Source organism: Leptosomus discolor, chromosome 14 (assembly GCF_034619465.1).
Source record: "Leptosomus discolor isolate bLepDis1 chromosome 14, bLepDis1.hap2, whole genome shotgun sequence".
NCBI classification, from domain to species: Eukaryota; Metazoa; Chordata; class Aves; order Leptosomiformes; family Leptosomidae; genus Leptosomus; species Leptosomus discolor.
The window spans coordinates 19,346,393-19,362,215 of NC_141404.1; the positions used below are offsets into that span (position 1 = coordinate 19,346,393).

The 15,823-nt window shown below is 38.3% G+C and overlaps 1 protein-coding gene across 1 annotated transcript; it reads left to right on the forward strand.

The window, feature by feature from the left end:
• Nucleotides 1–344: 344 nt before the first annotated feature.
• LOC104345072 (putative short-chain dehydrogenase/reductase family 42E member 2) lies at nt 345–13,607 on the forward strand. The gene is made up of 11 exons (XM_009949403.1): nt 345–575; nt 3,162–3,257; nt 4,051–4,111; nt 5,944–6,062; nt 7,586–7,661; nt 8,884–8,966; nt 9,479–9,616; nt 10,849–10,914; nt 11,733–11,796; nt 12,139–12,212; nt 13,404–13,607. Exons 1-11 carry the CDS (start codon nt 345–347, stop codon nt 13,605–13,607), a joined length of 1,212 nt encoding a protein of 403 aa, XP_009947705.1.
• The last annotated feature ends 2,216 nt before the right edge of the window (nt 13,608–15,823 follow it).

The following is a 15,823-nucleotide window of genomic DNA, read 5'->3' on the forward strand; positions in this document are numbered from 1 at the left end:
TTGATATACCAAGCATTCAAAAATATAATCGTATCTGTTAAGGTTAGATAATTATAATGTCTGTAAAATCCTGTCATTTCTCTTCATTTCTATATAATATGAAACTTGTGGCTAGAGGAAAAGACTGAATCCTGGAATATTCAGACTCATTACTCATTATACATAGAAAATCCATCACCAAAAATATGAATTTATGCATTTTAAACGTGTTAAGATAATAAAAATATATAAATAAAAATAGTATAGTCACAAAAGGAGCACTGTAACATGAAAGTTACTGAAATTACCCAGATCTCAGAGTGTTATGCAGGAATTTTCAAGAGATCTTCTATCTTGCAGTCGTGATGCAAGAAGGATCCACAGAAGAACTCCACAACAGTCAGCCATGTGAGAGCAAACTAAACGAGCATGCTGGACTACTGGTTAACAGAAGCAGCAGGACAATGGTGACAGGAGGTGGAGGCTATCTGGGGTACAATCTGGGATGTGCTCTTGTTAGGTCAGGAATTGCTGTTGTTCTTTTTGATGTACGGAAACCTAAATGGGAAATTCCAAATGGAGCAGATTTTTTCAAGGTATGTTGAAATTACATATTTAACAGCAATGAAGTAAAGTTCTACTACTTTTGCGCACATTAGCAAGGCTTCCTCTTAGGGATTTTTGCTAAAAGCGTTTACTGAAAAGCCTTTAAGGACAAGAAGAAATCACAGTAAAAGGTCCTCACATGCATAAGTAACTGATTAAGAGAGCAGAGTCCAAGTGGTCGGTTCTGTCATTGTCCTGTGTTGGGAGGTGCCATTCGACACATTTATAGCTCACCTAGGTGGAGGAGTGAACAATGAAGTGTCAAAGTTTACTGCTCAGGGCAAGTATTTCAAGTAAAAAGGTGAGAGCAAGACAGGGCAGTAAAAGTGATCACAAATAGAATGACTGATGTGCAGAGAATGATTGAGCAAACTGGGACTTTCCAGTCTGGGAAGAGATGACTTGGGAGCAGGATAGCTCTACAAACTGTGAGTGGCATTGAGACAGATAGAGATTGACTGCTCACTGTCCTTTCCAGTACAAGAAGGAAGGGCCATCAGGTGAAATGAGGAGTCAGCTCAATAGGAACAAAAAGAGGTGGTTTTTTCATTCAGTGGGTAAAAGGCATGTACAAAGCATTGCCAAAAATTTCCTTCCATTGCAGATTACTAAATAGGTAAGCTAAAGTAGGCTCAGGAAATCTTCCGAATGAAAATACTTGGAGACTGGAAGAGTATTCTGGGGGAAAGTGTTACATACACTTGCCCTGTTCCTGCTCTTCCCAGGGCACCCACTTATGAGCACCCATTCCTTTTGATTCTTAACAAGTCAAGGAATTTGTTCTGCCTGCAAAAGAGGGGGAACAAAAGAGACCTCAAATATTTAATGGCTCGCAGCCATCTGTGGAGGAGAGCATCTCCCTCTGCTTTCTGACGTGGGGAGCACCAACTCCTCCCAGCTGCTTCACTCGCTCACGTTTGGGGGTCTGGGTGCACAAGGGTGCACTAGCACTTTATGCACACTCCTGCCATCTTGCACAACTTCTGGCTAGACATAGCTGGTCTTGTCGGAGCATTTAATGTAAGAGCTCTTTGACACCACCACTAGAGCTACAAAGTTGGTGGCAAAGCTGAAAGTGATCACAGGGGCTATCAAGATGATGCCAGATTTTCTCCTCCTGGCTACACCACCATGTGGGACAGGGGGTAAGGAGGGCAAAGGGGGGTGCATGACACCGCTCTGTACGGCTGTGTAGTGGGCACAATGCTGGGCTGAGCAGATCTTTAGTCTGACCCAGGATGGTTGTTCTTAAGTTCAATTTCATGAACAGCTTTTAAAGAATATGCAAAAAAGATAAAGTATTATTGAGGAACCATTCAAAACCCATGAGCTTGACTTGTTAATGATATAAATCCACATAATTTTATTTAAGCTGGTGGACTGATAGCAATTTACATCTTCGAATGGAGACTCAAGAGATCTGAGAAACAATCTTCTGAGAAGAGGGTTTTTTTATAATTCAATTCAAAAATAATAAATATTATAACGTATAGGTGAATTACCTAGAAAATTGAACTACAGAGTCCTAGTAAATAAAGTAATAAGTCACTTCAGAGACTTCTGAGCGTTCATCAACGATTTGGAGATTGCTAATATTGTTTATACTGGTTCACTATTTTAGCATTTGATTGAAGGTAAGAAGTGTAAGTCAGCCATATTTGTGAAATACTTCAGTAACCTCAGAAGAAAAAAGTTGAGTTAAACACTGATTACATTACCTCTTAATATTACCTCCACCCATTTCTTTTGTGATTATTCTATCAATTTAATCACAGCAAATTAAATAACTAATATTTTGAAGTATCATAACTCTGGAAAGAAAGATACTATATTTTTATTGATATCTCTATGTATGTGGAATATTATTCATATGGTATTATCTGGTACACAAAAATGCAATATAATATTCTAAGCACAGCATTTGATACTAGATATAGTGTGTGTGTGTGTTTAATACAGCACAGTGTTCAGTAGTTGTAGCATTTCATATAATGCCATTATGATACCTTAATGTATACTAATACAATATTAAATGCATATAGTGTGTATTCTTTTGTTTTAATCTTGTACAAAACTGGAATTAATTTTATCATGCAGTGCACCTAAAATAAGGCTTAGATGGGCAAAGAGATGTTTGTCCATATTACACAAGTCAGATCTTAAGGCCCTAACAGAAAAGGGGTTCTCTTATTTGGTGATTCCATAGCAATCAGCTGAACCCGTCCTGCTACGATTTGTTGTCCTTGGGGCTTGATTCTCCAGCCCTCAAGCATATGCTGCTCCCATTCAAGTCAAACCAGTTTTGCCAGCCTGCGGGCTGCAAGACTAAGTGTGAAAACACGCATTATAATTGAAGCCAACAAGAGTCATATTTGTTTTGCAACAAAATACTGACAGAATTCTTAGTCATAGATTTTTCTCCACATTTATAATGTTTTATTTAATGCTAGTTAAGTATTGTGAAAAATAGATCAGAATTACTTTAGATTTTCCTTAATAGCCATAGTTAATACTAATTCTATAGAGAATGTAATGAGCTCTACCAGTCAAAAATCCATTCTTTTCTCATTTTACAGGGTGATGTGAGGGATTATGATGCAGTGTTCAAAGCATGTGAAGGAGTTGACTGTGTTTTTCATGTGGCTGCATGTGGAATGTCAGGATTAGAACAAGCAAGTACAATTTTCCTAACATTTTCTTTTGTTCTTCTTGTGAAAGCAAAAATGTGTCTGCATGTAGCAAAGAATGTAATTATATGATGTTTATGTCAGACAGAAGTTAGTTATAAAGGTCAAGTCATCCATACAGGCAACAAGGGAGGTATTCCTTAAGTAATGAATGTCAAAGCATGAAACTAGTGTACTACACAAAATACTCTAGAAAAAAGAGATCATAGATTTAAGATCTTGGGTAAGAAGGCATATCCTTTTTCTCTAATCTGAAGAAGCGTGACGATATTGCTCCAGAACTATTGTCGATGTGCTTTCTTCTATGATGTGAACTCATAGTCATAAGGAAGCAGACCAGCAACTCAAGATAGTTAGGCTAGATAACAGTGATATTTACAGAGGGTGTTATCAAAAAAAGTCTTGAAACTACTAATTTATGTCTAGGAACAGGACAGATTGCCACTGGAACAAGACCTGGTGAAAGCTTTCAGGGAGCTTAACCCCTGCCTGTAATTCCTGTTTCTATATCATGGATTATCTGGGGTGTGACGAAAAAATGGAAGCATTATAATTTCCTTTCAGATGCATTTTATCTTTCATTTTTCAATTTTATTTATTCACACACTGAACGAGACACTAAAAACGAGGACTGCTAGAAATCACCGTACGTCAGAAGGACAGAGAACTGTAACACGCACATCACAAAACGATCACAGCTGTTCTAGATCTGGCGGTTGTAACAATTGTATTGTGAACATGACTTGTTAATTAGATATTGTGCAAACTCCATTTCTAGCTTCAAAAGAAAGATCAGATTGAATCCATAAATGTCGGAGGCACGAAAATAATAATTGATGGTATGTACCTACATTTTCTTTCTTTGCGTCTGATCCAAACCATGAAATAAAAAAGCTCTAATAGGATGTTTCCTGTGTTGATTTGGAAGTAAAATGAGGCTCTTCTCTCCCTCCCTTCAGAGTATGATGTAAAGCTAGGTGTGCAGATCCCATTAAAACTGGTAGATTTGCCACTGGTTTGAATTGGGGATAGGTTTTCAACCTGGGCTTCATTCCTTGGCAGACCAACTTAAACTCTCCACATGTACTGGTTATTTTTTTCCTGTTACTCTATGTAAGGGAGAAGTGTTATCCTCTTTCCTTACAGAAATAACACGAGAGATATCGTACTGTTCGTTGTGTTGTAAATATTTGGTAACAGGAGCCATAGATGTGCAAAGTACATTTCGCTATTGTTTTATCACGTTAATGTAGAAAATTTCCTGTCCTTTCTCATCATCTGTCTAAATGTGATCCCTTTTTATTATACACTGATTTTTAACTACTGTCTCTGGAAAATATTTCTTTCTGTATAGTCAATTCCAGAAAGAAATTTCAAAGTATATCATAAATACCAAAGCTACTTTCTTTTTGCTTTTCCCTCAAAAACCAAATGGCAAAAAAGTCAAAATGCAAAATGGCAAAAGCAGTTTTTATTTAGACCCAGTTTCATGCTGCCTGTGGGTTATTTCTGAAAAAAGCAAAAATAATTAGTGAAATGGTAGGCAAGTAAAACCCTAAACGAGTTAATGGGAAGAGGTTGCCACATATTCCCTTCTTGTTACCCCAACCTCTGCACCCACAGAACCATATCATGTCAAATTTCCATAGGCTTCCAGCAAAGCAAGAATCTGGGAGGAGTATGAACCTGTTAATTTACATTTTAATAATATACTTTATTATTGTATTTTGTTCCAAACTTTTACAATGCAGAAATTACATTTATTATTTTCAAAATGAGACAACATGACTGACTGCTCTGTAGATTCTAAAAATTCCTGACTTTGAATATTAATTCACTTAAACTTTGGAAGTGTTGTTAAATCAAAAGGAATTTATGTTATTCAAGTTTGCAATAATATATATGCAGCAGAATTCAGACATAGTATCTTAACACCCAGCTGGAATCCATAATTAAGACTTTGTTTTGTAAATAATAGACATTTCATTTGGTTTTAAGGTACTACTGACTATACACTAACAGCATATGTTTCCTGCTAACATGTCATTTGTCACTTGACAAATGCAGCTTTGTCACACACTGGAGAGAGTCAGCACGTTTTCTTGTTTGACTTCACTTACCTGTGCAGGCATCCATGAAGCTGTGGTGCAAGAAGCAGTACTGTTTACCGCTCAGTGCTGAAATAAGGGCAAAAATAATGGTCCACAGACAGGCTGCTTTCTGCAGTACGACCCTTACAGAAAGAAGCAGGGAGTTTTCAGTGCTCTTTGGTCACAAGAAATGTTCTTGCTCATCTCCTTTTTATTCAGTTTCTAAAATGCACGTTTTAAGAAATGTTTCTGAAGTAAGAGAGGAATTTTTTTCCCCCTGCCAAGGTAATTCCTCTATCCAGCTGATGACTACAGCTCAGGGGTGATACGATAGTTGCAGGTACCTAATGATAAAATGTTTGGTGACCACAATATGTAATATTTACATAGCAGATATCTGGGATGAAAAATTCCAGCTGAATTAAAAAATTATATTAAATGATAAGTTAATGTTAAAATTTAAATATTACTTTTTCTATAAATGTTAGTGTTTGTTTTCAAAAAGAGAAGCTGCAAGTTCATGTGTTGTTTCTCGCTCTTTATTTTTGCTTTTAAATAATTTATTTTGGATGCTGTTGTAGTCTGCAAACAAAGAAATATCCCGAGACTGATATATACCAGTACAGTGAATGTGGTATGTGGAGGGAATCCTATTGAAGAAGGAGATGAAGAAACTGTGCCGTATTTTCCACTGGAAAAGGTACTTTGTTCATGTGATGGCATGGCATTTACTGTGCTCTGAAGGATAAATTATGTGAAGACTGTTCTGAGAGCAGAAGCTGGTTTACTATAGATCACATCAAATTCCATTAAATTATTTTTCTGTAATAAAAATGGACCCATGATCAATGAAGAAATACTCAAATCACGGTGGCTTTAATCTGCTATAACTAGCCAGATGTGAGGTGACAGAATACCTAAAGTGACTAAGAAAGGTGGAATGTGACATTTAACAAGAGTATTTTAAGAGGAAGGGCTTTCAGGGGACCATCGCTATGTAAATACTGAATGTTATGGCCCCTTTGAGCCTTTGCATTGAAGGATATTGTTAAATATCAAATTCTACATCTTTATCACACACATTTTTGCTTCTTTGAAGTTCCCAAACCTTGCTTTCCTACTGCAGGCCAGGCGGTAGTTACAGTCTACCTCAGGGCTGCTCTGAAATACCATTTCCTTCTTTACTGTGATCATTTAGGAAATATTTTCTAGCTCAAGTCTGAGGCTCAGTGCATTCTGGCCACTCTTCCCATTTGTTTTTTCCTGCTCCCAGCACACTGCCTGCAGTTAAAAGCTGTAATTCCTGTGTCCAGGAATCCTAAACAGGACTGACTACTGCTCTGTTGATGCCTCCTGAGTACTTAGTTGGATAACTTAGTCAGTTTGTGCACAGCCTGCACAGCACCCCAGACTTCTGAGAAAGCATTTCAGGAATTTGCCATTACTTGCATGTGTCTGAGCCCTAGTCATGTGTTTTCTCTAATAATGGTCACGTACCAGCAAGCAGCAGAGGTAGGTGGGGCATGGAGGGAGATGGAGCAGGGGGATTAAGCCACCTGACAGTAGAAAAATCTTCCATGGTGGGATTTTTAGGTTATTTTTCAATATAAAGCATAGCAATATGAAATTCAACAGATACATAAATAGCCTCATGTGGACAAGTAATCACTAAACCAGCATGTGCTAACTGTGTCCAGACTGCTATCGTTGAAATACACTTGGGTGCAATTTTTAAAGATAATAGTAAAAGATACACCTGGGAGAGAATTATTTATAAATTCCCAAATAGCTTCAATAAGTAATTGAAACATTTTTTAGGAAAGTCTAAATTTTTAAATTCATATTTAATTTACTGTTTTAAAAAAGTTCTTTCAATTCAAAATGGATGTTTTTTCAAAATAAAATGGTCTGACCCACCAGAACATTAGGCTTTGTATTAATTTTTTTCAGTACATCCTGCACAAAAAGTGAGTTAAGTACATACTAGTGGGCTTAAATTCACTCTGAAACTAAACTTGTGCAACTAAAATGTAAGTCTGATAAGTTTCTTTGTCAAAAACAAAGTATATATTTGCTCTATCTTGTTATTTCTAGTTTGGTTTTACTAAGCTGATATCTACAGGCTGGCTAGATATAAATGTTATCAGACATAAACAGTAAGTTTGCCTTTATAGATGCAATAATGTGATTAAAATATTGATCATATTCTGCCTTTCTTTATAGCAATTTAATCATTATTCTAGAACAAAGGCAATTGCAGACCAAATGATTCTTGCTGCTAACGGAACTTTACTCAAAGGTAAATACAAAACATTTGGGGTTTTCTTATCGTCAGTGGTGCTAACGGGTATTCCATGGTTACTCATTTATCAATAAATAGCATACTTTAAATCAACTGAAATAAGGGTTTATTTTGTTTGTTTCTACTCCTCCCTTCGGTGGATGACTAATTTTTTACGTATATACCCAGAAAGGTATGAGATTACACGCAAACGATAAATGGCAGAATTCAGAAAATTTAACCTTACTTCTTAAAGTAACCTTAAAAGTTTACCAATTCTATGTTAGATACAGGATTTGTGCTTTTGTTCTCCATTCAGTCTGTCACTTTGAGCTTCTCTGGTAATACCAGTCTCCCAAGCACTGTCCAATAGGTCATTCCCATAATCCCCAAGGGCTTGCAGCTGTCTGGCAAGAATAATTCCAGTTTCTTAAACAGATTTGCAATATCAGGGTCATGTTGACTTCTAAAGTCACGCATGCATGAATAGCTGTGGCTAAAAGTCTACCTGTACATGGCAAGGGAAATATTTATCTTTGCTTTTACATGCGCATTTTGCTATTCCTACTCCTTTCTCTCAACTGCAGAGCTGGCAAACATAAATTAGTCGGGGATTCAATTTTAGCATCTTCGATTAACTACTGAGCAAATGTCTGCCACCTGTTACACGTGCCCGCATAGAAGGTGTAGTTGTGCTTATTGTCAGGAGTCAGAGGGGTCTGCTTACTCATTCACATGTAGAGCTTAAAGAATTCATTTTGATTTAAAATATTCTAGCTAATTTGAAAGCCTCTGTTTAAGGGACCTCTTCCATTCCTTTGTGATGCGATTGAGCCGCAACCAAGCAAGGTGTCTAAATGCAGCAAACTGAATGATCTCCTTCCAGTGCTGCATGTGTCTGCAATGACGGACAAAGACGTACATTATAAACTTGTACCTATAATAAACAGCAGAAGTCAATCAAGCAGGAGGCATATCTACAGGAAAGTTTGATTTATCCTGTCCCTATTCAAACTCTTCTGTGGTTGGAGAGATTCAGTTTTTCAGGCTGCTAAGCCAGGGTCTTTCACTGCTGTTGAATTCAATCTTATACAGAGATGAAAAGAAGCTGCTAGGAAGCTGAATCACGTAGAATGGTCAGACTGACCCTTTACTTTCACAATGTAAAATTCAGACAACATATGTCAGCATATGTTGATATCAAAGCTATATGACAGTCCTATTTTCTTCTCTCTCCAAGGAGGGGATAAGCTCCGTACTTGTGTGCTTCGTCCACCGGGCATATACGGACCAGAAGAGCAGCGCCACCTGCCACGAGTAGCCGTATGTGTTACGTAGTCAGCTCTGGAGGACACTACAAGTAGTTGTAAGGGCATAACACAAGTGGAAGCATCTTGATTACAGTCCTTCACAGCTCCTCCAGGAAGACCATTGTGAAAGCTTGGGGACAGGTCATAGGATGCAAGATAACAAAGAGCATGATACGAACATTGCAGAAATGGCAAGGATCAAGCTGTACTTCTAAGTGCTGTACTTCTAAATGCAAAGAGAAGATGCAAAGCTGAAATGCCATGGTAGAAGAACTATGTTTGCATCCCTGATCGTTTAATGGAAATATTGTCTGTCACCATGTTTTACCACTGCATATCAGTGCAACAGCCCTTGATTTATAAAACCAACCAGTTGGGTTCTTTTTTTTTCTTGTCACACATTTCCTGTGCTGTAATTGTACACAAATACAGCAAATCCGAAGTATTCAGGCTGAGTCAAAGTGAATACATTATACTTCATAATGAAGGAATAACATAGTTATTTCATGTTTTTTGTTCCTACAGGTAAATATCCAGCGGAGACTATTTAACTTCAAGTTTGGGAGTCACAAAGTTCAGATGAACTGGGTTCACGTAGGAAATCTAGTACAAGCTCACTTACTAGCTGCTGAGGCTCTCACCTCTGAGAAGGGTTACGTAGCTGTAAGTAAACAATATAAAAATTGTGTCCCAGTAGCTTTAGCTCTCAAATAGGTTTAATTTTTGATGTTTTGAGATCAAAGGTTCTCCAAAATATCATGTGCTAAATTCTCAAAAATGGTGTGTGACTCCACAAGCACACGAACAGTGCAAATGCAAATACATTCTGCTAATATTTTGATGCCCTTCTTTAAAAAAAAAATACATCATCTCCTGTTTGATTGGAAGAAATAGTATTTTTAAACAGGTTAATATTCACCATCATACAAATCTATATATTCTGTTATTCTTTTGAAAATAGATTCTGATTCTAGATGCATAAAATTTAGAGCAACCATTCTGAGGGATTCCGGTTTAATTTTCAGGGTTGAAAATTCCAAAAGGAGATGTACAAAACTAGTGGACAATTTTAAAAGGTTTTTCTTTTTCTTCTACTGGTCCTAATTGCAATCAGGAGGACTGTGAAGCATTACAGAACTGACAGTGTTGCAGCAGCTGCTACACTCACAGCTCCTGAAGGCTCCAGGTTCATTTATATTGGTAGGAACATATAGACAAGAGGTACAGATTTGTCTGAACATCTCTCCACGTGCTACCAACTACTTAAGTGCCTGGAAGCTATGCAGCTGTTTTAGAATGTCATAATGCCCAAACTCCCAGGGTCTGCTGTTCATAGTGCTCACAGCTGGATAGGCTCCTCCTCCAGAGCATAGCTGTCATGGAATTATTGCCTGCACGTTTAGAAGGCTGGAAGAAGATAGACTGGAAGCCAAAAGTGGATTCAGGCACTGTGACATGTCCCACAGAGTGTATATACTAAATTTATTTTAATCAGAAAATGAGCCAGAGTTGGAACTTGACCTCAAAAAGCTGTGTTTATTAAATGCTCTCAGTGCTGCCACTTCTATTGGACTCTGTCCCCTGCACATCATGAAGCACTTAATGCTCTAAGTTGGGTTACTACATAGTGAAATCAAGCTCTGATCCACATTACACCGCGGTTAAGCATGATTTGGGTAATCCTATGGTGGTAGTAGAGCTACAGTATGAGAAATGTTTGAGACCACGGTGGAGTCCAGTGGAGGTAGCTTGCTGAGCTGATTTGTGTATGTTCACCTTATGCATGCTGGTGTGGTATTCACAAAATCAGGAAAGATAGGTAGGTACAAGAGAGAAAGAAAATGCCTTCCTATGTGTACTGGGTTTCTAACTGTTTTTCTCTGCTTCTTTAACAGAGCGGTCAAGCGTATTACATACATGATGGTGAAAATGTCATATTTTCTGAATGGATAGTCCCTTTAGTATGTATTGCACATACATTCAGCTCTCATGCACCACATGGGCCCTATTCGTATCGTTAACTAAAAGACCATACTAACTAAATGAAGTTCAGTGCACATTAACTACTAAATTATTTAACATTAAAGTCAGTCCTGTTCTCCCTGCCTATTCCAGAGTTCCACTGGCTTTAAGGCAAGTTTTGGATATGCATAACTGTGGAGCTTGGCCCTTATGTTTTGAGATAATTTAGCTGAGAGGTACAGAACCTGCTACAGAACAGTGGCAGGTTCTGTAAAGCCAAGCTCACAGTGCATGAAAAGTTCTACTGTTAGCATCTGGCAGGCCTTTTATAACCACTGTTTATCTCTGTTCTGCCACCACTGCAGCACGAAAGGGAAGGCCATTTAGAATCATATCTTAAAACCCAAAAAGAGGCAACATTAGATTTTCATAATCATCAGGCTGGGATTTTAGGAGCATGCTAAAGTTTTGATCCTGCAATGCCAACACAGAAAAGTCTTCCAGGAAATTATTGCAGTAGAACAGTGGGCCTGTATCTAAATGTAGTTAGGTACTCCAATCTTGGTCACTTGCCCCTTGGAAACAGCATTGTTTCCCCTTTACCATCCCATTGCATTTGAAGGGTGGGAGGTGGGCACCAAAGAATGAGCAGTGGGTTTCAATCGCATTTCTTACTACCCGTGTTGATAGGAAGATTAGCTGGAAAAAAGTTTAGATACGTGTTTTATCAACATTCATTTTTCTGTTTTCATGCTTCATTGACACCCTCCATTTTGTACAAATTCTCTGTTATTCTTTCCTTTTATACCCCTTCTAGTTTGAAAAGTTAGGCTACAGGAAACCCTGGATACATATTCCTGTTTTCCTGGTTCACATAGCAGGTAAAAATAATAAAATACATACTTAAATATTGTGCTATTTATTTTTGAATTTGTTTTCTTATTCCTATAAAGCTACATAATGGTTTTATAAAATGTAGGGACCCAAATTGTAGGAATTCTCATTAATAATAACCACTTATGCCATTTAGCATTAATTATACCAGATGAAGCTTAAAGGCTATTCATAAATGGAGTCCATCATGTACTTTATAAATTAAACACTGATTCTGCCACCTTAATTGCACCCTCTGGTATCAGTAGGAATTATAGGATGTGCAACGTCAGCATTGTCTCAGTTCATTGTTATCCAGCTGTCTCATTAAGTAACTTTGTGTTTCACAGCCACTGTGATGGAATATCTGCACCTAATACTGAAGCCAGTTTTTAGCTTTACACCTTTCTTGACAAGAAATGAGGTAAATATTTTTAAAAAGAGAATGTTTATATATTTCTGAACAAAATTCTTATGAAGTACTTGATACGCCCTTTGGATGCAGACAGGATTATCTGCACTAGAGCTCTGTTTTTCCACACAGGGCATAGTCCATTCAGGGCTTGCACAGTCATTTTGTACCCAGATTTTTCCATGCCATCCTGGCCACCCCTTATAAAATTATCAGAAATTAATTCTTACTTGAAGATTAGATGATCCAGAGAAACATCCTAGAGGTGCAAGACAGACTGACTGACATGGAGCTGGCACAAGGAGGAAAACAGGCACTAGGTCATCGTTTCCAGCTGTGGAACAACTTGTTAAAGGAAGGCAGTGCAAGAGAACAGAGCAAGGGTCTCGGGTCAAAGTGGTAGCAGTTAGCATAACACCAGGCTAGACAATAATTAGGAAGTCCACTAAAACTAATTCTAAATTAGAATGAAAAGTCAATTTTCTGAAAACAAAACAACTTCTGGACAAATTCATTTTGATCTAACTTATTGGTTTGTACAATATTGTGATTTATAATGTAAGCCAAAATGCTTTAACTCATCTGTCTCTTACTGTATTGTAGCACATAATATAATAGGACACTGGAACTGAATGGGCCTCATTAACTTCTGCTGTCGCTTTTCAGTTATTCCACAATTTATCTATCTGGTTTTATACTTACTTCTACATTAGTTCTAAATCTGAGGCAGAAATCATTGAGAACTTAAGTTGCCTATGCAACTTAAGCACTTTCACAGGTACCACATGTTGGGAGGTGGAGGATATAACTCTCCAAAAGTGCATGTTTTCCACTCCTTAGATAGCCACTCCGCTCTCCTCCACTACATTCATCCAGTTCCATTGTGCATTTCCCTGTACAGAAGAGCCAGTCTGAGGCAGGCGTGCTGAGCTGTTGCCTGGGCTTTCCTTAGCTCTTTATCTCACGTTCACAAGTGAGAAATCAGTGTCATAAACTCCTTCTGCACCCAGTCCACCAAGCTTTGGCTCTTTACCTCTCAGCTGCGTCAACTCACTCTGTTAGCTCTGGGCAGAATCTGACTCCAAAATGTATACATTTTTGTCTGTCTTTATTCATGTTTTTAATTCCATTGTAATATCAATATTTTCATCCAAGTTCTCGAAAAATCAAAGTCACTTCCATAGCTGTCCTTTTGGATTTTAGGTGTGGAACGTTACTGTAACTCACACTTTCCGAATAGACAAGGCACGAAATCAACTTGGTTACAAACCAAAGAAATTCTCATTCGCTGATTCTGTGGATCATTATCTTAAAACAAGACCTACTTGCCAAGAAGATCACACGGTCCTCAAAATGGTGTTCGCTTTTGGCATTTTGTTAAGTTTAATCATTCTTTCTTTCTTCTAAAATTGAATAACTACCCACCTGTTCCAGAAAACCTAATTTTGTTTCTGAGTATTAATGATCTGGTCAGAGTACATTCCTCAGTCACTACAAACTTTATTATTCTCATTATTATGATGACATCTCTCTGATCTCATTAAAAAAAAAATTAAAAACCCAAACACAAAAGTGAAAATAGGGCACATCAGGAAATGTTCCCAAAGGACACTGCAGTGTCACAAAATCAAAGGAGCTCACTGCTGAGGGGTGCAGGACCTTCATTCATTGATTTTCTAAAAATGATAACTCAGGAGGGTAAGAAATTGGAAGAAGAGGAACCATTGTAGGACTGCAGTGCTGTAACTAGTCCAGTAGCTCCAATGAAGAAAAGGTTGACTAAACAGTTCCTCTGATGAAGCTGCTGCTACAGCTACTGTATGTTAGTGTGAGGAATTATGAAGACCTGGGCAACAGTACAAAAAACATGAGAAGTAAATACTTACAAATAACAGGTGGTGAGAGGACGGAAAGTCATATTTATGTAAAATAGTTTTATTGTTCAAAAGCTTTATAAAAATGTAATAAATAACATTGTGTGTTTGTAAATCAGATAATATCCTTTCAATGCAATAATAAATAATAACTGAACCAAATACTGTTTTTAAGGAGCCTGTGGGAAGGGGAGGGAGGGCACGTAAGACCTTGGAGTTCAGCAAGCTGTTCCTGCTGCCTTGCGTTGTAAATGAAGCCATCCCACTATCCATAATCCCGTTCCAGTGCTGGCACACCGTGTTTGTTCAGCGAATTGTCATTTCAGGGTGAGCAGGCAAGTCAAGCACTAAGTGAGGATCCAAGCTCTCTTTTCGCCCTTCTTAAGACTTTCGGTAGATGGTTCTTGGGTGGATTGTACTACCTGAGCCACACGCGCCACACCTGTAGCCCAGGTGACTTTTCACAAGGTTACCTGTTGCAAGAATTTTCTCAGGGACCAGCTTTGCTCTCACCAGGGAGCAGCTGCTCCTTCTCTTGGACCCCACATGGACCGGGAGAGCTCGACTTGCCAGGGTGGGTCACAGAAGAGAGTGATGGGAAAGCTTTGCCATCTGATGATCTCCACTATTTATCTTGCCTTTGTGTTAGTGTTTTACAGGATTTTTAAGACCAGTAACTGTATGGAGGCTTTCTTATTGTATCCTTAAATTTACAGGGTACACAGGACAGCTTGCAGCAACCCTACAAGACCAAAACGTCACAGGTAGAAGACAGTATACGCGACAGGAGAATGTGTAAGCAACCACAATTACCACTGCAGCTTATGTAAGCAAAGATTTGTGTCACTCTATTTATTTTTCTTTTCTTTAAACAAGTAATTCTGTGTGCGGTGAAAGCAGTAAAGCCTGGTCTCTTACGGATTTGCATTTAGGGATTGTCCTTGTCCATGAAACCTGAGCTCAAACTGTAAGTTTTCCCTTAGCAGGGGCACTGCTCAGCCCTCTCTCCTGCTCCTGACTGCTTATTGTCAGGAAACTTAAACTCAGTATAAACAAGACCTTTATCCAAATTTGATTCAAACCGGTTCACAGTTTATCACTATAGAGGTGCAGCTGCCTGACAGACAAGCAAGCACTGCAGGAGGTACTGCGTAAGCCTTGTCTCTCTAGAAATGCAGAACAGAAAACCACAAGTGTAAAGTTACTTCCCAGCGTGAGCATCTTATGTATGCAAACATTTAATTTGCTTTTAAATTAGTTATTTATGAATCTTTCATATCTTGCTTTTATTAGGCTAATGGCTCAGAGCTGCATCCCGGATTACACCAACGCTTCTCAGAAGACGCCAGGCAGGTGACTGCAGCCCAGCGAGAAGCAGGCTGTGGCCTTTTCTGAACACTCCTCAGGACTAACCAAGGAATTCTCTGGCTTTGCGGTTGCAAGTCCCTGTGGAGCCCCACCGTTCCAGTCCTGTAATGCCAAACCTCTGATTCGTTATTTCAGGTGAGACGCTTTTTACATCGCTGGTACAACAGTGCTGATTAATGCTAACTGGCTTCGTTCAGTTGATTTATCATAGTTAGAAATCCCGTATTTGGAATTTTAAGACAACTTTTACTATCAGTTTGGAATAGCCACCTGTCTCATTTCTGTCAGTCTTTACCGACTGTTAGTTTAAGCTGGCTATTGTTCGAGGTGCTTTTGCTCCAACATAATTGCAAGTGCATCTTTAAATGATTAGCATTTAAT